Here is a 26482-nt window from a genome sequence, read left to right on the forward strand (position 1 = left end):
TCGAGTTGATACACATGATCAGGAAAGTAGGGATCCTCGAACCCGGGGGGTTGCTTGACATAAACCAACTCATTAATGGGGCCATTAAGAAAAGCACTCTTCACATCCATTTGTTGCAACTTAAAGTTGTGATGAGAAGCATAAGCAATCAACAAACGAATAGATTCAAGGCGAGCAACGGGAGCAAAGGTTTCACCGTAGTCGATACCCTCGACTTGGGAGTAGCCTTGTGCCACCAATCGTGCCTTGTTGCGAATGATGGTCCCATGAGCATCTTGTTTGTTCTTGAATATCCACTTGGTTCCAATGACATTGTGGTTCCCCGTTGGCCTCGGCACTAATCTCCACACCTTGTTGTACTCGAAGTTGTTGAGTTCTTCATGCATGGCATTAAGCCAATCCGGATCTTCGAGTACTTCATATACCTTATGGGGTTCAACACAAGAGACAAACGTGTGATGTTCACAATAGTTTCCCAATTGTCTACGAGTGCTTACCCCCTTTTGAATGCTTCCAAGCACATTCTTCATGAGATGACCCTTGGTGGAGAGCTTGGATGCAATCTTGGCGGCACGACGCTCCAATTCCTCCTCGGTGGTGAGTCGAGGAGCGGTCACTTGATCATCTTGAGCGCCGTCTTGAGCTTGTTCTTGATCTTGAACTTGCTCGGCATCACTTGGTGTGTCACCACCGTCTTGAGCATGATCTTGACCTTGGTCTTGTTCATGAGGTTGAGGGTCTTCATTTTGTTCTTCGGAAGCATGTGGGCCTTGGGTTGGTGATGGCTCCACTTGGGTGGAGCATTGTTCTTCTCCTTCTGCCACAAGGGGTTCCTCAATGGGTAGTATAAAACCAACACCCATTCTTCTTATGGCTTGAGGAGGAATTTCATCACCTACATCACAAGTGCCACTTTGCTCCACTTGGGAGCCGTTATTCTCATCAAACTCCACGTTACACGTCTCCTCAATAAGTCCCGTAGATTTATTGAGGACACGGTAAGCATGAGAGTTTGTAGCATAACCGACAAATATGCCCTCATAAGCTCTAGCCTCAAATTTAGACAACCGAACACCTTTCTTGAGAATGAAACACTTACACCCGAACACCCGAAAGTACTTGAGGTTGGGCTTGTTACTGGTGAGTATCTCATATGGAGTCTTGTTCAAGCCCTTGCGGAGGTAGAGCCGATTGGATGCATGACACGCGGTGTTGATGGCTTCGGCCCAAAAGTTGTATGGAGACTTGAACTCCGCCATCATAGTCCTTGCCACATCCATCAACGTCCGGTTCTTCCTCTCCGCAACACCGTTTTGTTGAGGGGTGTAAGGAGCGGAATATTGATGCTTGATCCCCTCATCACTAAGAAACTCATCCAAGGTGTAGTTCTTGAACTCGGTGCCGTTGTCACTTCTTATTGTCAAGATCTTTGTATTGTGTTGACATTGGGCTTCATTCGCAAAGTCAATGACGGTTTGTTGGGTCTCGCTCTTCCTCTTGAAGAAATACACCCAAGTGTATCTTGAATAGTCATCCACAATCACCAAGCAATACTTCCTACCCCCAAGACTATCAAAGGATGGAGGCCCAAAGAGATCCAAATGAAGGAGCTCCAAAGGCCTCTTCGAGTAAATGATAGTTGTGGGAGGGTGAGCCGTCTCATGTAGCTTTCCTTCGATACAAGCACTGCAAGCACGATCTTTAGCAAAACTAACATTCGTTAGTCCACGGACATGGTCCCCCTTGAGAAGACTTTGCAAAGATCTCATATTGACATGGGCTAACCGGCGATGCCAAAGCCATCCCATGTCAACTTTAGCCATTAGGCATGTCGCGGTCTTAGTGGGTCGCTCCGAAAAGTTAATCACATAGAGACCGTTTTTGACATGCCCAACAAAGGCTACTTTAAGAGTCTTGCTCCACAAGAGGGCCACGGTATCAATATCAAAGAAAGTGGCAAAGCCCATGATTGCAAGTTGACGAACGGAAAGTAAATTGTATGCAAGGGACTCAACTAGCATGACCTTCTCGATCGTGAGATCATGAGAAATGACAACTTTGCCGAGTCCCAATACCTTAGAAGACGAGGCATCACCCCACTCGACATTGGTGGGCATAGATGGAATCTTGTGCACGTCCACCACCAAGTCCTTGCTTCCGGTCATATGATTTGTAGCTCCACTATCGAGCAACCATGATCCCCCACCGGAAGCAAACACCTACAAGAGATCAATGCTTGGTTTTAGGTACCCATTTTGTAATGGGTCCTTTGATGTTAGTAACAAGGGTCTTAGGAACCCAAATAGACCATTCAATATACTCATGAGGAGAACCAACAAATTTGGCATAAACATGCCCATCACTAGCACGGCATAGCACATAAGAAGGATTAAAGTCGCCGGCTTTGTTGGAAGGTGTGGCATTGCCCTTCTTGACACCGCCACCCTTCGCATTGTTCTTCTTCTCCTTGGAAGCACCCTCTCCCTCCTTCACAAAATTTTGCTTCAGAGGAGGAGGTCGTTTGGTCTTGTCATTCTTCTTCTTGTTCTTGGGCTTGGGTGCGAACCCAATCCCCTCCTTGGCCACAACTTCCTTTTGATTGCTCAAAAGGTCGTTGAGGTTCTTCTCACCTTGTATGCATGACACAAGTGTTGGAAATATGCCCTAGAGGCAATAATAAATGGTTATTATTATATTTCTGTGTTCATGATAATAGTCTATTATTCATGCTATAATTGTATTGTCCGGAAATCGTAATACATGTGTGAATACATAGACCACAACCTGTCCCTAGTAAGCCTCTAGTTGACTAGCTCGTTGATCAACAGATAGTCATGGTTTCCTGACTATGGACATAGGATGTCACTGATAACGGGATCACATCATTAGGAGAATGATGTGATGGACAAGACCCAACTTAAGCATAGCATAAAAGATCGTGTAGTTTCGTTTGCTAGAGCTTTTCCAATGTCAAGTATCTTTTCCTTAGACCAGGAGATCGTGCAACTCCCGGATACCGTAGGAGTGCTTTGGGTGTGCCAAACGTCACAACGTAACTGGGTGACTATAAAGGTGCATTACGGGTATCTCCGAAAGTGTCTGTTGGGTTGGCACGGATCGAGACTGGGATTTGTCACTTCGTGTAAACGGAGAGGTATCTCTGGGCCCACTCGGTAATGCATCATCATAATGAGCTCAATGTGACCAAGGCGTTGGTCACGGGATCATGCATTGCGGTACGAGTAAAGAGACTTGCCGGTAACGAGATTGAACAAGGTATTGGGATACCGACGATCGAATCTCGGGCAAGTAACATACCGATTGACAAAGGGAATTGCATACGGATTGATTGAATCCTCGACACCGTGGTTCATCCGATGATATCATCGTGGAACATGTGGGAGCCAACATGGGTATCCAGATCCCGCTGTTGGTTATTGACCGGAGAGGCGTCTCGGTCATGTCTGCATGTCTCCCGAACCCATAGGGTCTACACACTTAAGGTCCGGTGACGCTAGGGTTGTAGAGATATATGTATGCGGAAACCCGAAAGTTGTTCGGAGTCCCGGATGAGATCCCGGACGTCACGAGAGGTTCCGGAATGGTCCGGAGGTAAATATTTATATATGGGAAGTCTTATTTTGGTCGCCGGAAAAGTTTCGCGCTTTATCGGTATTGTACCGGGAGTGCCGAAAGGGGTCCGGGGGTCCACCAAGGGGGTCCACCAGCCCTGGGGGGCCACATGGGCTCTAAGGGGTGCGCCTTGGCCTATATGGGCCAAGGGCACCAGCCCCAAGAGGCCCATGCGCAAGAGATAAGAAAGAAGGGAGAGTCCTAAAGGGGGAAGGCACCTCCGAGGTGCCTTGGGGGGGAAGGACTCCCCCCCTGGCCGCACCCTTCCTTGAAGGAAGGGGCAAGGCTGCGCCCCCCCCTCTCCCTTGGCCCTATATATAGTGGGGGGAAGGGAGGGCAGCAACATCTAAGCCTTGGGCGCCTCCCTCCTCCCCTGCAACACCTCTCTCTCTCTCGCAGAAGCTCGGCGAAGCCCTGCCGGAGACCCGCTACATCCACCACCACGCCGTCGTGCTGTTGGATCTCCATCAACCTCTCCTTCCCCCTTGCTGGATCAAGAAGGAGGAGACGTCGCTGCACCGTACGTGTGTTGAACGCGGAGGTGCCGTCCGTTCGGCACTCGGTCATCGGTGATTTGGATCACGGCGAGTACGACTCCGTCATCCACGTTCATTGGAACGCTTCCGCTCGCGATCTACAAGGGTATGTAGATCCACTCCTTTCCCCTCGTTGCTAGTAGACTCCATAGATGCATCTTGGTGAGCGTAGGAAAATTTTAAATTATGCTACGATTCCCAACAACAAGCCCTTTCTCAAGTTGCTCCTTCAACTTAGCATTCTCCTCAACAAGATGCACATGCTCACAACAAGGATTAGTAGCATTTGCATTATCAATTAACACCATATGAGGAAAGGTGGCTTTCTCCTTAGTTAGCTTCACTTGGAGTTGATCATGAGACTCCTTGAGGCTAGCATGAACACCCTTCAAGACTTTGTGAGCCTTGTCAAGAATGTCAAACTCCTCTTTGAGTCTAGCAAGATCAACCCCAAGCTTTGCCTTCTCGGAGTTTAGCACACAAGACACAACAAGAGCATGATCAAGATCTTTCTTTAACTTAGCATGATCATCGTTGTATGACTCCTCAAGAACCAAACGAAGACCACGCTCTTTGTCAAGAGCATTGGAAAGATCCGAAATCTCATCGGCATAGTCACGACTATGCCCCTCCATCTTAGAGATGGTGTCTTCGTGAGCCTCGGTCATGTCATTGGCTTCACCAAGTTGTTCCAAGAGAGCAACGAAGTGCTTCTTGGATTTATCCTTGAGTTTACCCATAAAGGTCTCAAACTCATTTTTCTCCACATTTGTCCCCTCATGTTCATCAATGCTATCCGTCGAAGAAGGATGATTAATGATGGTAGTTTTGATGTTGGGGGTTACCTTGTTGGTGGCTTTAGCCATGAGGCACTTGGCGGCGATGTTCTCATTGGGTGAGTCGAAGAGAGACATCCGTGGAGTCATCGCAATGGCCACAGAGGCCATGGCAACCGACTCACCATCTTCATCATCGTCATCATCCTCGTTGTACTCTTCTTGTACGACTAATGCCTTGGGAGGAGTCTTCTTGGTGAAGTTGCTCTTGTTGGGGAACGACTTGGCCTTGTCCTTTCGGATGAGCTTGCCACCATTGTCTTCCCTCTTCTCGTAAGGGCACTCCGCAACAAAGTGGCTCACATTGCCACAATTGAAGCAAGTCCTCACCCGTTGCTTGCCCTTTGCGCCACTTGAATTGTTCTTGTTGAAGTTTGGCCTTGAGTTCTTCTTGCTCCAAAATTGCCTTGAAGCAAGAGCCATGTGTTCATGATAGGCATACTTCGTATCTTCGAGGTTGCCCTCCTCTTCTTCCTCTTCATCCTCTTCCTCCATACTAACCTTGGCCTTTAGAGCAAGGTTGGGCTTCTTTACTCTTTGAGAGCGAAGAACCGCATTGTCGGCGGTCTTGTCCAAGATGCTCATAGCAACGAACTCATCCAACACTTCACTTGAGGACAAGGTGTGGAAGTCCGGCCTTTGACGAATGACGGAGGACATGGCTTTGTGGTAGGGCATCATTGCCTTGAGGAATTTGCGCTTGATCCAATTGTCATCCATGTCTTTACTTCCATGATCTCGGAGAGAGACCGCGAGTTTGGTTACTCTCCAAAAAAGCTCACGAGGTTCTTCATCTTCTTTCATTGCAAACTCATCGGCTTCATCTTGCACCACTTCATAGTTGGAGCGTTGAATGCTTGCGCTTCCCCGACAGAGGGAAACAACTTGGAGCCAAGCATCTTTGGCCACGGTGTAGGGCCGGAGATGAGGAAGATCTTCGGGTGGGATTGCTTCTTGGATGATGAAGAGAGCATTCTCATTGAATTGATGATCCACAACTTCTCTAGGAGTGAAGTTACTTCGGTCATGCGGATAAAAACCTTCTTCAATGATTCTCCAAAGGTTAGTGTTCACATGATTTAAATGACGCTTAAAACGATAGACCCAAGAATCAAAATCTACATTCTTCTCAATCTTCGGAGCCGGGCCGGCATGATTCAAATGAGTGGAAGGGAGCAGTCCACCATAGACAGGTGGAGGTTCCACATGGGCAAAGATGTCAGTGCCATTTTTACCACTAGAAGAAGGAGCTTCCTCGCTAGTAGCTTCCCCTTTGTCGGTGGTAGCATCCGTCACCTTGTTGGCGGGATCACCCACTTTCAACAGTGCGGTGGAAAGTTTAAGCCCTTCTAAGTATTTATTAAACATGCTTTCGACCTCGGTAGTCATGGAGGTTTTCAATGTGTCCAACGCCACATTTAATTCCTCACGAGAGACCCGGTTCCCCCATCTCCCGTAGACGAGACCGGATTCACACCGGAGTGCTCCTCCACACCGTCTACGACGTCAACCATACTCTTCGGACGGCAAAGTCCTTAATAAAGAGACGAGGCTCTGATACCAATTGATAGGATCGATATAGTTGACTAGAGGGGGGTGAATAGGCAACTAACAATTTTTAGCTTTTCTTTACCAATTTAAACTTTGCATCAAAGTAGGTTGTCTAGATATGCAACTAGGTGAGCAACCTATATGATGCAACAACAATAAGCATACACGCAAGCAAGAGATAAGGCACAAATAAACTTGCACAAGTAAAGGAACGAGATAACCAAGAGTGGAGCCGGTGAAGACGAGGATGTGTTACCGAAGTTCCTTCCCTTTGAGAGGAAGTACGTCTCCGTTGGAGCGGTGTGGAGGCACAATGCTCCCCAAGAAGCCACTAGGGCCACCGTATTCTCCTCACGCCCTCACACAATGCGAGATGTCGTGATTCCACTATTGGTGCCCTCGAAGGCGGCGACCGAACCTTTACAAACAAGGTTGGGGCAATCTCCACAACTTAATTGGAGGCTCCCAACGACACCACGAAGCTTCACCACAATGGACTATGGCTCCACGGTGACCTCAACCGTCTAGGGTGCTCAACACCCAAGAGTAACAAGATCCACAAGGGATTAGTGGGGGGATTCAAATATCTCTTGGTGGAAGTGTAGATCGGGGCCTCCTGAACCAATCCCTAGAGAATCAACAAGTTTGATTGGCTAGGGAAGGAGATCGGGCGAAAATGGAGCTTAGAGCAACAATGGAGCTTGGAGGTGGAAGAGGTAGTCAACAAGAGGAGGACGACACCCCTTATATAGTGGAAGAACAAATCCAACCGTTATCCACCAACTCAGCCTGCGCAGCGCGGTACTACCGCACCTGAGACGCGGTACTACTGCAGGGGCACGCGGTACTACCGCACCTGAGGCGCGGTACTACCGCAGGGGTATGCGGTACTACCGCAGAGCCCCGCGGTACTACCGCCCACGCAGCAGAGACCAGAACAGCCACACATGCACTAAGGCAGAGGGCGGTAGTACTGCTGGCGCGGTACTACCGCTCCCCCTTGCGGTAGCAGGGGCTGTCCAGGGATGGGAAGGCACGGATATAAAAAATTACATCCGTGGCTACTTTCGCAGAGTTGGAGTCGATGCAAAAACCCGACGCGGTAGTACCGTAAGCCAGCCGCGGTACTACCGTGCGAGGTGCGGATGTAAAAAATTACATCCGCCCCTTACAGCCGCGTAGTTGCGGAACTAAGCAGGGACCATGGTACTACCGCTTACCAGAAGCGGTACTACCGTGGGGCCTTGCGGTACTACCGCACCAGCGGGCGGTACTACCGCAAGGTCCTGCGGTACTACTGCTCTAACGAGCAGTACTACCGCACTTCCTAGTTCGGCAGACAAGAGCTATAATTGCATAGACAAGGAAAACTTAGGATGCTCCAAAGGCAAGAGGAAAGGAGGTGCAAGGGACGATGTGTACGTGATGAATCCACCCAACCTTTCCAAAGCGGACCCCCTCTTAATAGTACGGCTTCCCTATGACTCAATACCACCGAAAAGAACCGAAGAGAAACGCCGTCTTCTATAGCCTTTGAGGGGAACCCAATCATCTTGTGCCTAGTCAATATATCTGAAATATTTGATGCACATGGTTAGTCCGCAAAAGCATTGTCATCAATCACCAAAACCAACTAAGGGATAAAAATGCCCTTACAGCCGGCATGCCCATAGGCTTTTCAAAAAAGAAAATTAGCATCTCCTCAATGGAATGAAGACACAACTTCTTGATCAAGTTCATTCAACGTCGGAAACAACAATGCTAGGCATGCCCGGCCATGTTTCCCATGCCTTTTGTTGTCACGTTTGTTTTGAACTCTTTAGTTCTTCTCTCATAAAAAAATTCCCTGCATCATGTACTATACTAAGCTAATGATAAGTTAAAATAAAATGAAACGATTTAACATGGTGTCTACTCTAGTGAAGTTGCAGCTGTATATATAAGAGCGAAGAATTATTCACGCAAGTGAAAGTGTGTGGAGCATGGATTTGTTTCCATGTGGTCAATGCTCACACGTTACCAGAGGTATGTTATTAAACAACATAAGTCGTCACTGGCCACTTTGCCTTGAAAGCTCGAGCTAACACGAAACAGTTGGCTACACTAAGTGATTTCTAATTGTTTAAACAACCGCAAGTTACCAACGAACTTAAAAGCTGAAATTTCTGCTCTGACAGGACGACATACTGAAATCATGTTAACAGGCCAGCTTTATGCCGCCCTTTAGAATCCACATGGAAAACAAAACTCGGTCATATATGCTTATTTATCACTCTAATCAGTTATATCACGAACAACTATGTCATTATGATCTTCTCGGTATTGGGGATTTCGGATACACATGCAAACCAAAAAGAAATTTCAGATACACAGCATCGGCGAGTCATAGAATTTTATGTTTACTGCTTTCGGTCTCGACTTCTAGAATCCACATGGAAAACAAGACTGAGCCTACTGCCCTTCCTCCCAGAACTAAAGTAATTTCAGGATATGCGTCTTTCTGTGATGAAGTCTCAACTCATAGCTTAACTCCATTCAGGATAAAGAAGAAACCTTGCTCTACACATGTTCCTAAAGCCTCCTGTTCCCACGTGTTTATTTGATTGCTGCTACATGATATGCTAAGTTAGGTGCTACCCATCAAGTTAGGAGAAGGCACTACCCGACAAGTTAAAACAAAGTGAAGCAATGTAAGGTGATATCTAGTTTCATGAAGTTGGAGTTGTATATATAAGGGGAAGTATTATTAACGCAAGTGAAAGTTGGAGCGTGTATTTGGTTTCACGTGGCCAATGCCCAGAGTTTCAGTATGTATGCCGTCAATCAATATAAACCTTGCACACCTGCCAGTTCACTTTGAAAGCCTTTGCCATAAAAGCTCGAGCTACCGCAAAAAAGTTGGCTACCCTAAGCAGCTTATATTTTACTTCATGGTTTATACATCCTTGAGTCTTCATTCTTTTGCAACATGTTTTCAGTAAGCTGTTGTTCAGAATCCACATGGAAAACAACACACACGCAGATAAGCTCATTTTATCACTAATCATTGCTATCACAAACAACTCCGTTAATACGACCTTCTCAGTATTCGGAATTTTATATGCGGGTAAAAATATATATAATTTCGTATACATAGTATCATCAAGTGAAGCACCGAGATATCTAATCCCTTCTTTTTCTGATATACATGCTATTGGTTACAACCATCGTATACAGTCCAGTACCTAATTAATAATGGATAGATAATTAGATATGTGAACCGCAGACAATAACAACACACAATCCACATGTTTACAGGATCCACATGGAAGACAAGATGCATACAGTTATGCCTACTTTTATCACTAATCATTGACATCACAATCAGCTGTGTCATTAGGGTTTTGTCGGTATTAGGGATTTCAGATACGTGTAAAAAATAGAAAAGGAATTTCATATAGAGTATTGTCCAGTGAAAAGCACACAGATAGCTCATCATCACAATTCATTTTTTCCCTATAAATAGACGTCATACTAGTTACAAGCATCATATAACAAGCGTGGGTTATGTGAACCGCACACGGCAACAGGAGAGAAAATCGTATGAGTGGCTACGGAAAAACAGAGGGGCTCCAACATCTCTCACCCTCTTTGAAATCAGGCGCCTCGGAACCTTCTCCGTCCCGCTGTTGGCCGCGCCGGCCATGGTGCTACTAGGCGACTAGTCACTAGCCAGGGAAGGCAGGTGATCCACTGTCCATCGACTCATTCAAGGCAGAGTCTGGGAATCTCAGAGCGCCGGCTGAGCCTGCTGCTGGCTGCGGCTCTTCTCTTTGAAGGGACCTTGGCTGCCGAATGGCTATCGTGGCCTCCGGCATGGCATCCCCCGGTGGCTGTGGGGGAACCCAGCGGCACTGGAACAGGCTTTCCTCTGCAACTGATGTCGGTGTTGGTACTGGTACAGGTGCGAGAGCATCAACGGCATTACTGCCCCATAGTCGTACTTGTAGCAGCTCCTGATGTCCTCGAAGGACACCTCAAGCTTGTATCTCTGGGAATCGTGATTCAGGTACAGGTCTATGCGCTGCTTCCCCGGGATGACCTCCACGAGGAAGCTGTCCCGAGAATCAGCCGCCTCGAATTTGCGCTCGGCAATGCGGTTGCCTACAGAGGAAGTCAATGATGGCAAGAATGATTTGTAAGGTGCATCAAACATGAGTACACTTTGCACCATCTAAAACAAGACACAAAGCATTGCATTGGGTTGCCTTAGGACGCTGCTAGCCTATCTCTCATGCTTGACTAGAAAAGCGTGAACGCCTGATAAACAAAGGGTTTTGGGGTTATGGGCTTCGACACCTGAGAGGGTCGGCCACGATAACATATATAACGAGGGGGTACCTCATCGGGTACAGATACATTATACAGAGATTACAATACGTACAAGTCTACAAGTCTAACACCCTCCCTCAATCTTAACCGTGATCTGAAGAATTCAGAAGATTAAGATTGCGACGACATCCCTCAAACTGAGGTAGTGGCAACGGCTTCGTGAAGATGTCAGCAAGTTGATCCTTCGATGGGATGAACTTGATCTGAGGCAACTTCTGTGAAACTCGTTCTCTGACAAAGTGATAGTCAACTTCGATGTGTTTCGTTCGGGCATGAAATACCGGATTTGAAGAAAGGTACGTAGCGCCGATGTTGTCACACCAAAGAACAGGTGGATGATGCTGAGAGACTCTCAACTCTCGAAGCAAGGACTGAACCCAGATAAGTTCAGCGGTGGCATTGGCTACTGCTTTGTATTCAGCTTCAGTACTACTACGAGACACTGTAGCTTGTTTACGAGCACTCCAGGCGATCAAATTAGGACCATAGAACACTGCATATCCCCCCGTGGATCGCCTGTCATCTGGGCTACCAGCCCAATCTGCATCAGAAAACGCCGAGAGGCCACCGGAAGGAGCAGACCGAAGATGCAGGCCCAGAGCAGCAGTCAAGCGAACATAGCGCAGAATGCGCTTCACAGCAGTCCAGTGAGTATCCCGAGGAGCATGAAGAAACTGGCACACGCTGTTCACCGCATAAGATATATCAGGACGAGTAATCGTCAAATACTGTAAGCCACCAACAATACTGCGATACGTGGTAGCCTCATCTGAAGGAAGAAGGGTACCATCAAGTGCAGAGAGTCTATCAGAAGCTGTCATGGGAGTGGTAGCAGGCTTACACTGAAGCATACCAGTACGACGAAGCAAATCCAGAGAGTACTTCTGCTGAGTGAGAGTCAGACCGGCATCAGAATGAGAGACCTCCAAGCCAAGGAAATAATGAAGTCGGCCAAGATCTGTAATGGCAAAATCACTACTCAAAGCAGAAACAAGACGATCCGCAGCAAGAGCCGACGAGCTGATCAATATGATGTCATCGACATACACCAACAGGTACATAGTGACCGTAGGGCGCTGTAGCATGAACAAGGACGTATCAGCTGTCGAGGGAACAAATCCATGAGCACGGAGAGCAGAAGCTAGACGCGCATGCCAAGCACGTGGCGCCTGTTTAAGACCATAAAGAGCCTTTACCAAGCGACACAAATGCTGCGGACGAGCAGGATCAACAAAACCAGGCGGCTGACGCATATAGACCTCTTCATCAAGAACACCATGCAGAAAAGCATTCTGAACATCGAGCTGTCGAAGAGACCATCCACGAGTAACCGCAAGAGACAAGAGCAGACGAATAGTCGTAGGCTTGATCACTGGACTGAAGGTATCATAATCAAGACCTTGACGTTGTTTGAACCCACGAGCAACAAGCCGAGCCTTATACCGTTCAATAGAGTCATCAGCATGTCGTTTAACTTTGAATACCCACTTAGAATCAATAATATTGACACCACTGTGCGGAGGAACAAGACGCCACGTACCATTTTTGAGCAATGCCTGATACTCTTGTTCCATTGCAGAGCGCCAGTGAGGAATACCCAGAGCTGCTTGATAATGACGGGGTTCAGCAGAAGGATCAGTTTCAGAATGAGCTATACAGGCCGCGAGCTAGGCAACCGTGCCATCGGTGCGTTGGAGCGGTCGAAAAATACCACTCTTGCTGCGAGTGTGTGGACGCTGAGCAACCGGGGCGGTTGGCGCGATCGAAGTCACAGGAACCGTCGATGGAGAGGCCCGCATCTCCTGAGAAGAAGACATGACGGGTGATGGTGACCGCGACGATGACGGGCTGCCAGGAGGCGAGTCCGTAGGCGCGGGCGTCGCCGGACCGGGCGATGCAGGCGAGACCGGCCCGGTCACGGGTGAGGCCAAGCCAGGCGACGCGGGGAGGTCCAGCTCCAGCCGAGCCGGGGCCGAGTGCGTAGCGGGCGTGAGCACACCCGACCCTGCATGGCCCATGCAGGGGGAAGAGGGCGCAGGATCAACGTGATCCGTCGAGCGCGAACCCGCTGCTACCGGAGCCGGATCCAAGCGCATGGCGGGCGCAGGTGCAGGAGACCCTGCATGCCCCATGCAGGAGGCCGCAGCGGCAGGATCGACGTGATCCGTCGAAGAAGCCGTCGGAGCAGCGGAGGAATCCTCCAGGAGAACAAGCCGAGCACCTCTACCAGTTCCTGCACCATGGTTAGACAACAAAAGAGGCGAGTGTGCAGCATCTACAAATTGATCAGGCAATAAAGGAGATGAATGCACGGGTTCATTAGGTGTGGTGACAGGAGTTGGAAGATTAGAAAAAGGAAAAACATGCTCATCAAAGACAACATCACGCGAAATATACACACGATTTGTTGGAACGTGAAGGCATTTATAACCTTTGTGCAACGGACTGTACCCAAGGAAGACACATTTTTTAGAACGAAACTCAAGCTTGCGATTATTGTAAGGACGGAGATGCGGCCAACACGCACAACCGAAGACTTTGAGAAAAGTATAGTCAGGAGTCTCATGAAGCAAGAGTTCAAGTGGAGTTTTCATGCCAAGGAGTCGCGACGGAAGTCTGTTTATGAGAAAACAGGCAGTAGTGAAAGCATCACTCCAAAAACGAAAAGGAAGAGAGGCATGGGCTAGTAGGGTTAAACCGGTCTCAACAAGATGACGATGCTTACGTTCAGCTGAACCATTCTGCTGATGTGTATGAGGACAAGACACACGATGCGAAATCCCAAGTTTCTCGAAGAAGGTATTTAGATTGCGGTACTCACCCCCCCCCCCCAATCCGATTGTACATGAATAATTTTGTGTTGTAGGAGACGCTCAACATGTGCTTGGAATTTAAGAAAAAGATCGAACACATCAGACTTATGTTTAAGAAGATAAATCCAGGTAAAGCGACTATAAGCATCAATAAAACTGACATAGTACTCATGACCACTAACAGACATCTGAGCAGGACCCCAAACATCTGAAAACACAAGCTCAAGAGAAGTTTTGACTACATGACTAGAAACAGAAAAAGGTAACTGATGACTCTTTCCCTGCTGACAAGCATCACAAACTGAGACATCTTTATTACTAGACACTGACGGTAACTCATGACGGTGAAGAATATGGCGAACAATGGGTGTAGCCGGATGGCCAAGACGAGAGTGCCATTGCGAGGGAGACACTCGAACAACACTGAAGACTTGAGGGATGGCTGGAGAGACAGATCGCGGCACATCAAGAGCGTATAGTCCATGACGAAGGCGCCCTCTAAGAAGAACGTCCCGTGTAGCCCGGTCCTTGATGAAAAGATGAAACGGGTGAAACTCACAAAACACATTATTGTCATAAGTAAGTTTAGGTACGGAGAGCAAGTTACGGGAAACAGTGGGAACTCGAAGAACATTCTTAAGACGCAACTGCCGAGATGTATGTGTGAGGAAAGATGCCTGACCAATATGAGAGATGTGCATACCTGCCCCATTGGCTGTGTGAACCTTGTCAGGACCATGGTAGGCCTCCCGGATAGCAAGCTTGTCCAATTCATTTGTCACATGCTCTGTGGCGCCAGTGTCCATGTACCAGGTGGGATCAACATTATAAGACTGAGTCTTTCCTTGATGCTGCGTCATGTTGACTTGACGCTCATTGCCCTTGCCGTTGTTGCCAAGACCCAGAAAATCAGGCTGAAAACGACGATGACAGCGAGACGCAACGTGGCGAGGAATTCCACACAGCTGACAAGGGGCAGCAGCTCCACAAGCGGCACAACAGGCACATGGGCGCCCGTTCTCGATGACGATGGTGGGACGCGACTGAGAAGGTGTAGCAGGAGGAGCGCCACCCTTGCCTCCCGTAGGAGGGGTCGAAGCAGCCGTAGGAGCAGCAGGACGGGCACCGGGACGCCCCTTCCCACCACGGACAGCAGCGTTGACCGAGGGGGCCTCATCCGGATGACGACTGGCAAGGCGTTGCTCCGTTGAGAGGAGGCGCTGAAAGAGTTCCTGCGGCTTGATGGGAACCTTGTGTTCCTGGATCACCTCCACAAGAGAGTCATACTCGGCATCGAGACCTTGGAGAACATATGTGGTAAACTCTGTGTCACGAAGTGGCTCGCCGATGGAGGCAAGCTGATCGGCGAGGCGCTTGATCTTGTTGAAGAAAACGGTGACAGAGTGATGATCCTTGCGGGTCTCATTAAGCTGTGTACGAAGAGCCATGTGCTGAGACGAGGATTGTGCGGAGAAACTGGACTCCAGCGCATCCCATACCTCATGAGACGTAGTAGCAAATAAAACCAAGCCGGCGACGCCCTCGGTGAGAGAGGACTGAATCGCCGAGAGAATCGCTTGATCTTGAGCAATCCATGGCCGGTACATATGATGATCCGGCGGGGGACATGGCAGAGTACCATCCACAAAACCCTCCAAGTAGTGGCTACGAAGGAGGGGAAGAATCTGTGCGCACCAGAACAGATAATTGTCCATCTTCAGTTTCACCAGTAGAAGATTGCTGAAGTAGAACGGCGGAGTCGTGATGACGTCGAGGGCGAAGTCATAGGGCGGCACAGGAACCGCACCGGAGGAGGCGACATCCACCGCAGGCGAGGATTGCGGCGCAACCAGAGGGGCCTGTGGTGACGCACCGTGAGTCGCAGGCCGCGGGAACCCCGCGTAGCCAGGGCCATACGGAGCACCATAGCCGGCACCAGGAGGTGCACCATAGCCGGCGCCATGACCAGCGTAGGGGCGCCGTAGAAAGCACCGTAGGCGGCGGGGTCGTACGCATACGACGGCGGCGGCGCGTAGGGTGCCAGCGCGCCGTAGTTGGGGCGTAGAGCCGGTGAGCCGGGAGGAGCCGAGGACGTCGCCCCGGAAAACAAGGCTCCTGTCGATCTTCCTCCTTGGAGAAGGTTGGACAGGAATGGCGGGGCGAAGATGGACGCGCCCGTCCCGATCGGATCGGTGAGCGACGCAGGGGCCGAGTAGGGATCGGCGAGCAAAGTGGTGGCGGCGGACATAGTCGCCGCGCCGGTGAGTGCAGCGAGGGTGACTGCGCCGGAGAGGGCGGCGGCGGCGGCCTCGGAGGAAGCAGCGGAAGACGACATGGCTAGGGCAGGATCGCTATATCGCATCTGATACCATGATAAACAAAGTGTTTTGGGGTTATGGGCTTCGACACCTGAGAGGGTCGGCCACGATAACATATATAACGAGGGGGTACCTCATCGGATACAGATACATTGTACAGAGATTACAATACGTACAAGTCTACAAGTCTAACACAACACAAAATCAACCAGAAATCGATCTTGTACACTACTACAGATGCAGCTTGATCAAACCAAAGGCAACGAGGTAAACCTACCACGCTGTGCAGCAGTGTGAGCACGCCTTGGGGCAGAGAAAACCCGGTCGAGAATCATAGCGGCCACCTCCAATGATGGCAGTGGCCCGCTGGCGCACAGTGACAAGCAACGCCTGCATGTGCCGCGGAACAGTAAAGTACGACCGAAAGGCGCCGGAGCCGCCACACAGAGTGCCGATGACTTGCTCATCCCGGTTCAACAACAGTGCACCGGACTAACCAGCTGAGCTCCCGACCACACTGATGCCCCTCTACCTACATTCCTGAAGCCTCCTGTTCGCAGTTTCCATTGTTAACGTGGTTGCCCCTGCATTATATGTTAAGCTATGAGCTACCCAACAATTTTTTGGGGGGAAAGGTGCTAGCTTACAAGTTAAAACAATGTGAAACAATGTAAGGTGATATCTACTCTGGTGAGGTCAGAGCAGTATATATAGAGGGGAATTATTATAAACAAAAGTGAAATTTGGACCGTGCATTCAATATGTATGTCATCAATCAACATAAATTGAACAATCTACCAGTTCCCCCTTTGAAACCTACTCGCCATAAAAGCTCGAGCTACCGCGAAAAAAGTTGGCTATGCTAAGCAGTTTCTACTTCACTTCATGGTTTGAACATGCTAAGTTACCGGCAAACCAACAAACTGCCTCGTCGAGTATTCGCTATTTCAACATGTTTTCAGCAATGCCGTTGTTTATAATCCACATGGAAAACAAGACACATACAGACATGCTCATTGTATCAATAATATTAGGTCAAACGCACACACCAAAGGGTGCGTTGGTTTATATATATGGAGATTTACATTGTACAAATACATGACATGTTACATAAGCTACAAGTCTAATACCCTCCCTCAATCTCAACCACGATTTCTCAAGTTGAGATTGCACCGACAATGCTCAAACAAAAGTAACAGCAATGGCTTGGTAAAGATATCTGCAAGTTGATCTTTAGAGGAGATTAACTCGATCTGAAGTAGCTTATGTGACACGTTCTCTGACAAAATAGTAGTCAACTTCGATGTGTTCTGTTCGTGCATGAAATACCGGATTGGAAGAAAGGTATGTAGCACCAGTGTTATCACACCAAGGAACTGATGGGTGTCGTTGAGGTACTCGTAACTCACGAACCAAAAGACTGTACCCAAATAAGTTCTGGACTCACATTAGCTATAGCCTTGTATTCAACATCTACACTGCTGCAAGATACCGTCGCTTGCTTCAAGCACTCCAGGCGATCAAATTAGGTCCAAAGAAGACCGCATAACCCCCCCTTGGATTGCCAATCATCGGGATTGCCTACCCAGGCCGCATCCGAAGATGCAAAAAAAACACCAGATGAAGCAGGCCGTAATGTAATCCATAAGAGGCGCTCAGGCGTACATAACGAAGAATGTGCGTGACAGCAAACCGGTGTGAATTCCGAGGTGCATGGAGGTACTGGCAAACATGATTGACAACGAAGGAAATATCCGGTCTGGCGATAGTAAGATACTGTAGGCACCAACAAGACTACGGTACTCAGTAGCATTATAAGGAGATAACGGATCACCATCATAAGCAGCAAGCTTGCCAGTAGCAGACATGGTTGTAGAGGAGGGGTTGCATTTCAGCATACCAGCACGACGCAGAAGATCCAAAGAATACTTCTTCTGAGTGAAATAGAGTCCATCAGAAGTGTTAGCCACCTCTAAACCCAGAAAATAATGAAGCTTGCCAAGGTCCTTAATAGCAAAATCATAACAAGTGTTGACAGAAGATGATCGACAACAGACCGAGGAACTTACAAGAATGGTGTCATCAACATAAACCAGAAGATATATGGTGACATCTGGTCGCTGAAAGACAAATATTGATGTATCTGCCATAGAGGGAAAAAAACCATGAACATGTAGAGGAGTCACAAGACGAGCATGCCAAGCATGAGTAGCCTGTTTCAGACCATATAGTTCTTTGTCCAAGCGACAAAACCTGGTGGTTGCCTCATGTAAACTTCCTCCTCTAACACACAATGAAGAAAGGCATTCTGGACATCCAATTATCGGAGAGACCAACCACGAGTAACCGCCAAGGACAACAAGAGGCGAATGGTGGTGGGCTTGACAACCGGACTGAAAGTATCCACATAATCAAGTCCGTGGCGTTTTTTGAAACCTTTAGCAAACAGGTGGGCCTTCTAGTGTTCAATGGATCCATCAGAATGATTCTTCACTTTAAACGGAAGGGTTTTCCCTCTGGTTTTAGCGGCCATGGCTATGGAAGACGAGAGACTCCCCTCGGATGGGACCGGTCTTTCGAGGGGGCTGTTTTTAGACGCTAAAATCTGAATCTCGTCACCACTTTGTAATTTCCCCGAGATCCATAACTTTGAAAATTTGAAAAGTTTAGAAAGGTTTAAAACCTTCAGGGACAAATTTGCAACTAAGAGCATCTCCAGCCGCACCCCCAACAGGCCCCCCAGGCGACTTTTTCGGCGCCGGCGCCAAAAAAATGGCCCAGTCGCGCCCCCAGGACGACGAAAAGCGCCGGTTCGGCCCTTTTTCCGCCCGGCGGCCGCAGGCCGAACCCGGCGCGCTGGGGGCGCTTGGGGGCTCCGGCGCAAGGGAAAAGCACGGCTGGCCCACGCCGTCAGGTGAAAAGTCAAGATTTTCTTCCCCGACTCGCCCCCCACCCCCCGCGCTCTCGACCGCCACTAGGTATATCCCGGCGCCGCCCCGCCGCCCTTCACCGGTAGATAGCCATTCCCCGCCGGAAAAATAGCAAAGGTTCGCCGCGGCAGCCCCTCCGACACCAGCTGGGCGTTTCCGGCCGCCGTTTCCGGCCGCGGAGGGGCAGTTTAGCGGCGGGTGCACGCCCACCGCGCGCAAGGTGTTTGCCGATTTGCCTGCCTCGGCGATGGACTCGGATGACGAGGACGTGCTCGCCGCGCTGCTGGAGGAGGAAGCCGAGGCCGACGTCCAGGAAGAAGAGCATCTCATGGTGCTCGCCGCCCTCGCCCAGCTGCTGGCGAGCAATGAAAAGCCGCGGCGAGGTGGCTCGGCGCCGGGGCGGGTGAAAGCAAAGAACCGGCATCGTCTCGAAGGCTACTGCATGCTCTACTCCGACTACTTCGCCGATACTCCACTTCATGGCGACAGAACATTTCGGCGCCGTTATCGGATGAGCAGAAAGCTTTTCCTCAGGATTGTGAATTCCATCCGGGAGTTCGACAACTACTTCAAATGCAAGATGGATTGCACCGGCAAATTTGGATTCACCTCCATCCAGAAATGCACGACAGTGATGAAATACCATCACCACTTTGTAATTTCCCCGAGATCCATAACTTTGAAAATTTGAAAAGTTTAGAAAGGTTTAAAACCTTCAGGGACAAATTTGCAACTAAAGGGGCATTGGAACCTTCTTGAATTGCCCAGGCACCTGGCTAGGCGCCCTGTAAGTAGGGTGCGTATGGCCACTGGGGCTCTCGGGTGTAGGGCCCAGGCCCCCTAGTTGCTCTCCGGTGAAAAAATTTCCATCGTATTTGTTTTCATATTTTGAAAGGTTAAAATACCTGTTTTTTCTAATAGCATGGACATAAAAAAAATCTAGACACGTTAGAGACATATCGGCCAAAACTATTTTTTTTTTGTATTTGAGGAAAACATCACAAAGAAATCCGAGAAAAAAATCAATAAAAAGTGGTCTGGAAATTTCATAATGGGGGAGACCAGAGGGGCCAGACCCAAACACCGCTCAACACTCAACAGTCAACGCTTGGGTAAAGCCATCCACCGCTCTGGATCCAACGGCCACCTCTCCTCTCCCTGACCTAGCCGCCGCCACCTCTCTCCCGCGAACTCCATGGCGACTGCGGCCTGATCCGCATCCCCGCCGCCCCTGCTGACCCCGTCTACCACGCCCTGGTCTTCAAACCGCGGCTGCCCCACTCCAACCTCGCCGCCGCCAGGCCCGGCACACCGTCGCCGCCGGCCGGGAGAGGTAGCTGCTCCGCCTCCTCCTCTCCCCCCTTCCTTCCCCTACCTCCCTCCTTCCTGCCTCGGCCCGGCGAGCCCCTGCCCCTGCTGCGTGCGTGACCAGGGACAAGCCCTTGATTTTTGTTTGACAAGGGATGAGGCCTGCCAATTTGTTTCTACAGAGAGCCCTTGTTGTTTACAGAGAGCCTACACTTATGTGAATATTGTTTTGTCAACTACTGTATCTATCTTCTCTACTGAGAGCCGTATATAGATGGTTCAGACCAAAATTTGCTTCTCTGTTCCCTTGTGATTATCATGTCTAGGTGGTCAAAACGATTAAAAACAGTAGATGTATAAACTTTTCATTGTTGTAGCTACTATGCTCATATTCAAGTTTGTTCATTGCTTCTCATGCTGAAAAAATTTCATTTGTATGAGCTGAAACATGCTTTCTATGTGCTGAAATGTGCTTTTTGTGTGCTGAAATATGTTTTTTGTGTGCTGAAATATGCATTTTTTATGTGGTGAAGTGTGTTATTAACTTCTGGAATGTTTATGTTGTAGATGGATGATGAGGCGCAGGAGACTCCAAATGTTGGTGCTCTTCCCAGGAAGGCCCCCAAGGTGATGAATTGGACTCCGCCTATGTCTGCGTTGATGTTGAAAGGCCTTTCAGAGGTGGCGGCAAGAGGTGCCAAGACTGACAAAGGGTTCAATGAGGTTGAAAACTTGAAAGTTGCAAAGCGTATATCTTCTTTCGTTGGTTATGACGGGTGTATTACCCAAGTGCACAATCATATTCGCAAGTGGCGGAATAGGTGGACAAGGATTGTCTATTTGAAGGGTTTATTAAGTGGGGCACTTTGGGATGATGGCAAGAAGATGGTAGTGCTAGAAGAGAAGATACATAAGTAGCCGCCCGCCTGGGCTCACACGACTCGACCCTAGCCCATACACGACTCGCTTACAAGGCCCATGGCCCAAGTCACCACGCAGGGTGTTGCAAGTTCAGTTAAGTTCAGTTACTGAACTTGCATTTCTTCAGTCCGCTGCAGATGCAGGGCTGCTGCTATCTGCAGGCGCGACATATTTCACCAGCTATTCAGCAGCACTGCTTTTAGGTGTCACTCACTCACTCACTCACTCGGATGTCAGTACTTGCGGTTTCCCTCAGTTGGAATCGCACTTGAGATATCATAGGGTTTACATATAATGCTATCAAAACTATTGCATGTGGCAAAGGGATTAATAAGAAATTAAAGGTACATTCAACTCCCGGGAGGAGGATTAAACTGTGCTTCTTGTATGGACGCTACTACTAGATTGGTGGCATTTGAATTTATCTTCAACCTTCATAATTAACGTGAGTTCGGTGATCTTTATTATCAGGTAAGTGTCTTCAGAGAACAAATTCTGCAACTTGCTGGGATTGCTTGTCATGAAGAGGAGGTATGTGTCATCCTTTAGTTACACCGTGACTGAAATTCAGCATGCCTTTGCCGCTCTGTACTTTAATAGCAGCTTCTTTGATACTATCATGGTTTTGTATCACCCATGTTAGGGAAAATCACGGACAGAGCTACTGGAGAAGCTCAAAACATGTAACAAGGTTATGCTAGTTGAACTGTGCCGTTCATTTGATGTCCCTGGTTCAACAAGCACTAAGAAGGTTGGTCCAGAATTTTCTTTTATCTGCTGCGCTCAGTTTCACATGAAAACCCTTTGCTTTTCTGTTTTGCAGGATGAATTAGTGACAATACTGATGGAGTTCTTGATGGAACACTGTTCTGGTATTATTTACACAGATCCTGATAAGGCTCAACTTCTTAGCGGCCAGGTGATTTGGACATATCAGTTTGTTACAACACTTACTCTTCTGCTAATAACAGAGGTTTTCGGTTGTCTGTCATAACTGTTAGCCTATGTATACCTCTACATGTTAGGTTAAGCCAGTTTGACTGGTATTGTCATTGGCACACTGATTCTTTTTTATGACTTGGTGTTTTATTGATTTGCAGAAACTTAAGAAAAGAAAGCGCAACAAGAATGGAGCGAATCTATCTGGTGGGGAACCTTCCAAGGTATGACATATATGTATCTTACTTCTTTGCATTTATGTTTGGTTTTGTTTAGTGCCACTAAAGTTACTTATTTATCTAATACTACCTGAACTCATGGTCCCATGTGTGCTGCATTGCAAGTTCTTTCACCATTTTCATAAGCTGTCTCCACATATTTATTTTTCCCATTTTTCCGAACTACTGCAGAAAAGGAAACCAGATGGAACTCTACTGGAATTTTGTAGTCAAGAGGAAGCAGATGGGAGAAAAGCTGTAGAAGATAGAACAAACCATTCCGAGTTCTGCTTGAGGGATAGCAGAGATGAGCTGGTAAATGACTCCGCGTTGGGGAAATTAGCTGTAGTTCCGCTCCCAGGAGTACTGATTCCTACAGATGAACAAACGCTAATCACAACACCATCTGCAAAGTTATTTAGCAATGTTGAGAACGATACCACGGATATGGCAGCTTCAATGAAGAAAAACATTTCTGTTACCAAGAAAAAGGCAATCCAAAACACAGATTCCAAGGAGAAATCTGGTGGTATGCCTTACTTTCCACTTGTGCACATGTGGTTGAGTGCGGCTCATGTTGTTTGCACATATGCATGTTGAGAAAAGATACAAACAAAATTCTTTTAAGCATTCAGGAATGCACTGTTAGTTTTATTTGCTAGAACTGTCATCTATTTTGGCCGAAAAAGCTGTTTTGGGATGTAGATGTTGCATTTGGGTGGTGCAGTGTACTACTGTTCTGTTACTCAATATTAATTTAACTAGAACAAAGTAACCAGGACAAGTTCCAAATTATGCACTAATGTCCTTTTATAGATCATTGCTGGAGTGCTTACCTGCAAAAAGAAAAAAACAAGAGGTGGGATTAGTTCTTTCTAACTTGATTGTGGAGCTTCACCAGCATTTGCTTAGACGATGTGTACTTCTACTTGGTTAATATGTGAGATACAACAAGTTTCTGCTCATGTTTTTTATAAGCAGTGCATAAATTTTCATTGTTATAGGTTCATACAACATACAGCACTATCTTTTTCTTTATGCTATCCGTTTCCAAAATCTATCTTGAGCTGGGGGGTTAACCAAATTCTAGTTTTCATGTTACTATGCAAGTGAAATACTTTACAGATAACGCGTGCGATCTCCAGTCTCTCCTTTGTAATATGTTTGAAAACCTTGTTTCATTGGTATGAAAGGTAAAATTATGTCTAGAGGAGATGCGAAACCATGGAAGCAGGCACCGAAACCAAGTAAGGATGAGCTGAGACAAGCTGTCTTCTGTATATTGGGTGCTGCAAATTTTGCCACGGTGAGATACATACATTGTACATCATTGATCTTTAACATTTCTTCCATTCACCGTTAAATCTTGATATGTTTCTTTTGTTTTCACCAATTTTAGATGACTTTTGGAGAGGTTGTAAAAGCAGTTGGTATGTCTTTGCTTCCTCCCTCCCTTTTAAATTAGTTGATATCTGCAAAAAGATCTGATGGGTTTCCATATCTTCAGACAAATACTTTGGCAAGGATTTGTTTGAGAGAAAGCCACTGGTAAGGGCCTTGATAGAGGAGGAGCTGTTTAGGCTAGCCAAGGAGGCTGAGAGGAAGGAAGTGGAAGAGGAGGAAGCAATGGAAGCAAAAGTAAGAGCTGAACAAGCTGCCAAGGACAGCAGCGCAAGGGATGGAAGAGTTGAATCAGAGATAGACAAGGAATATGAAGTTGAAGGTGGTCCAGATGGTAAATCTAAGGATGCTGAAAAGACTGGCAACAGCAATGGTAGTGAAGAAGGTGGTAAAAGTGGGATTTGTGTGAAGGCTGGTGAGAAGGCCGCTGAAAATTTACAAGATGGGAAGGCAGAAGTTGACACAAGGAAGAAAGAATTTAGCGAGGATTGCGAGGCTGAAAAGATTGTGCAGAATGCAAATGGCGATGGTGGCACGGAAATATTGAGAGATGGTAAAGCTGAAACTGTGAATAATAATTGCAACGGTAACACCATAGGAGGTTCTGAAGATGTCAAATCTGGAGAAAAAGACGGCAGATCTGAAGAAGGCAGGGCTGAAAATGCTGGTGACTGTGAAGCTGAAGAATCTGAAACCTGTCCAGAAGCAGAAGCAGAAGTAGAAGATGTCAAATCTAAGGAAGCCAGTGGCAATGAGATTAGCCTTAACCCCAACTGATCAAGCCTAAGATCCAAAGGAGGTGGTGAGATGAAGGTCCAGCTGATGGATGTTTCAGCCCCACTTAGTCCCAACTAGTAGGATAGTTTATGGAGGATTAGATTTCCTTGCGGACTGTACCCCAACAAGGTTAGGAAATGGACAGAATGTTGTGTAAATTGTGCTTGACATGTACTGTAGGTAGGTAGGTAGGTACGTACGTACTATAAGGCTTGTTGTATCGACCTTCCTTGTTTAGCTTGAAGAGTCTTTCCTTTTCCTTGCTTGACTTATGATTAGCTGCTCTTTTTTTTTTTTGTCCAGAACTGCTTTGCTCCAATGGACGGGCGGGCGGATGGACGGCCTGGATTGGTCTGACATGGCAGTAATCGACGGTTGTCCAATGTGACAGGTGGCACATACTTATCGAGTGAGCAACGGCTGGCTTGGCTCCACGTTCACAGCTCCATCCCTTCTTATCCGCGCAATCCAACGGACCGGACCCAGCCAAGCCATTCCCCACCACCCTCTCCCAGGTCCCCCTGCCAACCCTCCACCATCTCCTCTCCTCTCCTCTTCTTGTTGCTCCAAACATTTTTCAACTTTTCGTACAAGTGTCCTTCCTTCTAGTTAAGTAGTTCATGCTTGATCAGGCTAGAGTGGTTTGATGTCACCACTTGCTTGTTGATTTGAGGCAGACAGATCGAGGAGGAGAGCCATGCCGGACTCGGACAACGAGGACTCGGGCAACGCGGGCGGGGAGCTGTCGTCGCCGCGGGAGCAGGACCGCTTCCTGCCCATCGCCAACGTCAGCCGCATCATGAAGAAGGCGCTCCCGGCCAACGCCAAGATCAGCAAGGACGCCAAGGAGACGGTGCAGGAGTGCGTCTCCGAGTTCATCTCCTTCATCACCGGCGAGGCCTCCGACAAGTGCCAGCGCGAGAAGCGCAAGACCATCAACGGCGACGACCTGCTCTGGGCCATGACCACCCTCGGCTTCGAGGACTACGTCGACCCGCTCAAGCACTACCTCCACAAGTTCCGCGAGATCGAGGGCGAGAGGGCCGCCGCCACATCGACATCAACCACGCCCGACATGCCAAGAAACAACAACAATGCCACCGGTTACGCCGACGCCCCGGGAGGCATGATGATGATGGGGCAGCCCGTGTACGGCTCGCCGCCGCCGCCACAGCAGCAGCAGCAGCACCAACATCAGATTGCAATGGGAGGGAGAGCGGGCTTTCCCTATCACGGAGGCGGCGGTGGCGGCGGCGGGTCGTCGTCATCGTCGGGGTTCGGACGGAAAGAGGGGTGACATCTTTTCTTTTCTTTTTGAGCTGACCAAAGTGAGTGATTTCAACATATGTTCCTCTCTTGGATGAAGCCGTACATGACTTGTAGCTTAAGGAAATCCATTCAGTACAAGGAGGAATGATTGTTCTAATCCTCATATTGATTTGTTCATCTCATCGTCACATATTTGATGCTCTAAGCTAATGCTACGGAGATGTTATAGCGGAGTAGAGAGGGCTAAGGGTGGCTTGGGTGGTGGTGTGATGAGGTATGGCGTGAGCCCACGAGGGTTTTGACACTCCGCGGTTACAGCTTTTTTGGCTTCTTATTGGCCAATGGGATGCATTGGCATTTTGGGCAATCCTACCACCACCAACCCTGAGCACTACTCCCTTCGTTCGGAATTACTTGTCTCGGGAATGGATGTATTTAGAACTAAAATACGTCTAGATACATCCATTTCTGCGACAAGTAATTCCAAACGGAGGGAGTACCTGAAAGAACGTGAAAAATAAAGACAGTCAAGTCCGCATACAGAAATATTTACAAGGCAGCCAGTGTTTTGAGTAATTTCATCTTATCTACGTTCAAGCATTTTGATTTGTCACCCCACAAGTTCGATTTCTCGGTATTTTGCTGCAACCATCAATGTGTA

The 26482-nt window shown here is 48.1% G+C and overlaps 2 protein-coding genes across 5 annotated transcripts; both read left to right on the top strand.

The window, feature by feature from the left end:
• Positions 1-20079: 20079 nt before the first annotated feature.
• LOC109760975 (DEK domain-containing chromatin-associated protein 2) lies at positions 20080-24811 on the top strand. Of its 3 annotated transcripts, none has more exons than XM_020319758.4 (10): positions 20080-20321; positions 20864-20923; positions 21689-21748; positions 21861-21968; positions 22041-22136; positions 22318-22380; positions 22567-22903; positions 23568-23680; positions 23774-23804; positions 23882-24811. In XM_020319758.4, exons 2-10 carry the CDS (start codon positions 20864-20866, stop codon positions 24550-24552), a joined length of 1539 nt encoding a protein of 512 aa, XP_020175347.1. In that variant the 5' UTR covers positions 20080-20321; the 3' UTR covers positions 24553-24811. The 3 variants fall into 3 exon arrangements, with proteins under 3 accessions (XP_020175347.1, XP_020175348.1, XP_040259127.1); XM_020319759.4 differs by having other exon boundaries at positions 20091-20321; positions 20864-21019; XM_040403193.3 differs by having other exon boundaries at positions 20109-20321; positions 20864-21561.
• On the top strand, positions 24392-25998 carry LOC109760977 (nuclear transcription factor Y subunit B-3). Of its 2 annotated transcripts, XM_020319761.4 has the most exons (3): positions 24392-24681; positions 24856-25067; positions 25230-25998. In XM_020319761.4, exon 3 carries the CDS (start codon positions 25250-25252, stop codon positions 25847-25849), a length of 600 nt encoding a protein of 199 aa, XP_020175350.1. In that variant the 5' UTR covers positions 24392-24681; positions 24856-25067; positions 25230-25249; the 3' UTR covers positions 25850-25998. The 2 variants fall into 2 exon arrangements, with proteins under 2 accessions (XP_020175350.1, XP_040259131.1); XM_040403197.3 differs by lacking the exons at positions 24392-24681; positions 24856-25067 and adding an exon at positions 25127-25145.
• The last annotated feature ends 484 nt before the right edge of the window (positions 25999-26482 follow it).

Source organism: Aegilops tauschii, chromosome 3 (genome assembly GCF_002575655.3).
Source record: "Aegilops tauschii subsp. strangulata cultivar AL8/78 chromosome 3, Aet v6.0, whole genome shotgun sequence".
NCBI classification, from domain to species: domain Eukaryota; kingdom Viridiplantae; phylum Streptophyta; class Magnoliopsida; order Poales; family Poaceae; genus Aegilops; species Aegilops tauschii.

Bases quoted from the DNA above. Each gene is read 5' to 3' on its own strand.
- LOC109760977 (XM_020319761.4), top strand. From the start codon at position 25,250: ATGCCGGACTCGGACAACGAGGACTCGGGCAACGCGGGCGGGGAGCTG.
- LOC109760975 (XM_020319759.4), top strand. From the start codon at position 20,864: ATGGATGATGAGGCGCAGGAGACTCCAAATGTTGGTGCTCTTCCCAGG. The intron at 21,969-22,040 runs GTTGGTCCAGAA...TCTGTTTTGCAG, and splicing joins GTTCAACAAGCACTAAGAAG to GATGAATTAGTGACAATACT. The intron at 22,381-22,566 runs GTATGACATATA...GAACTACTGCAG, and splicing joins CTGGTGGGGAACCTTCCAAG to AAAAGGAAACCAGATGGAAC.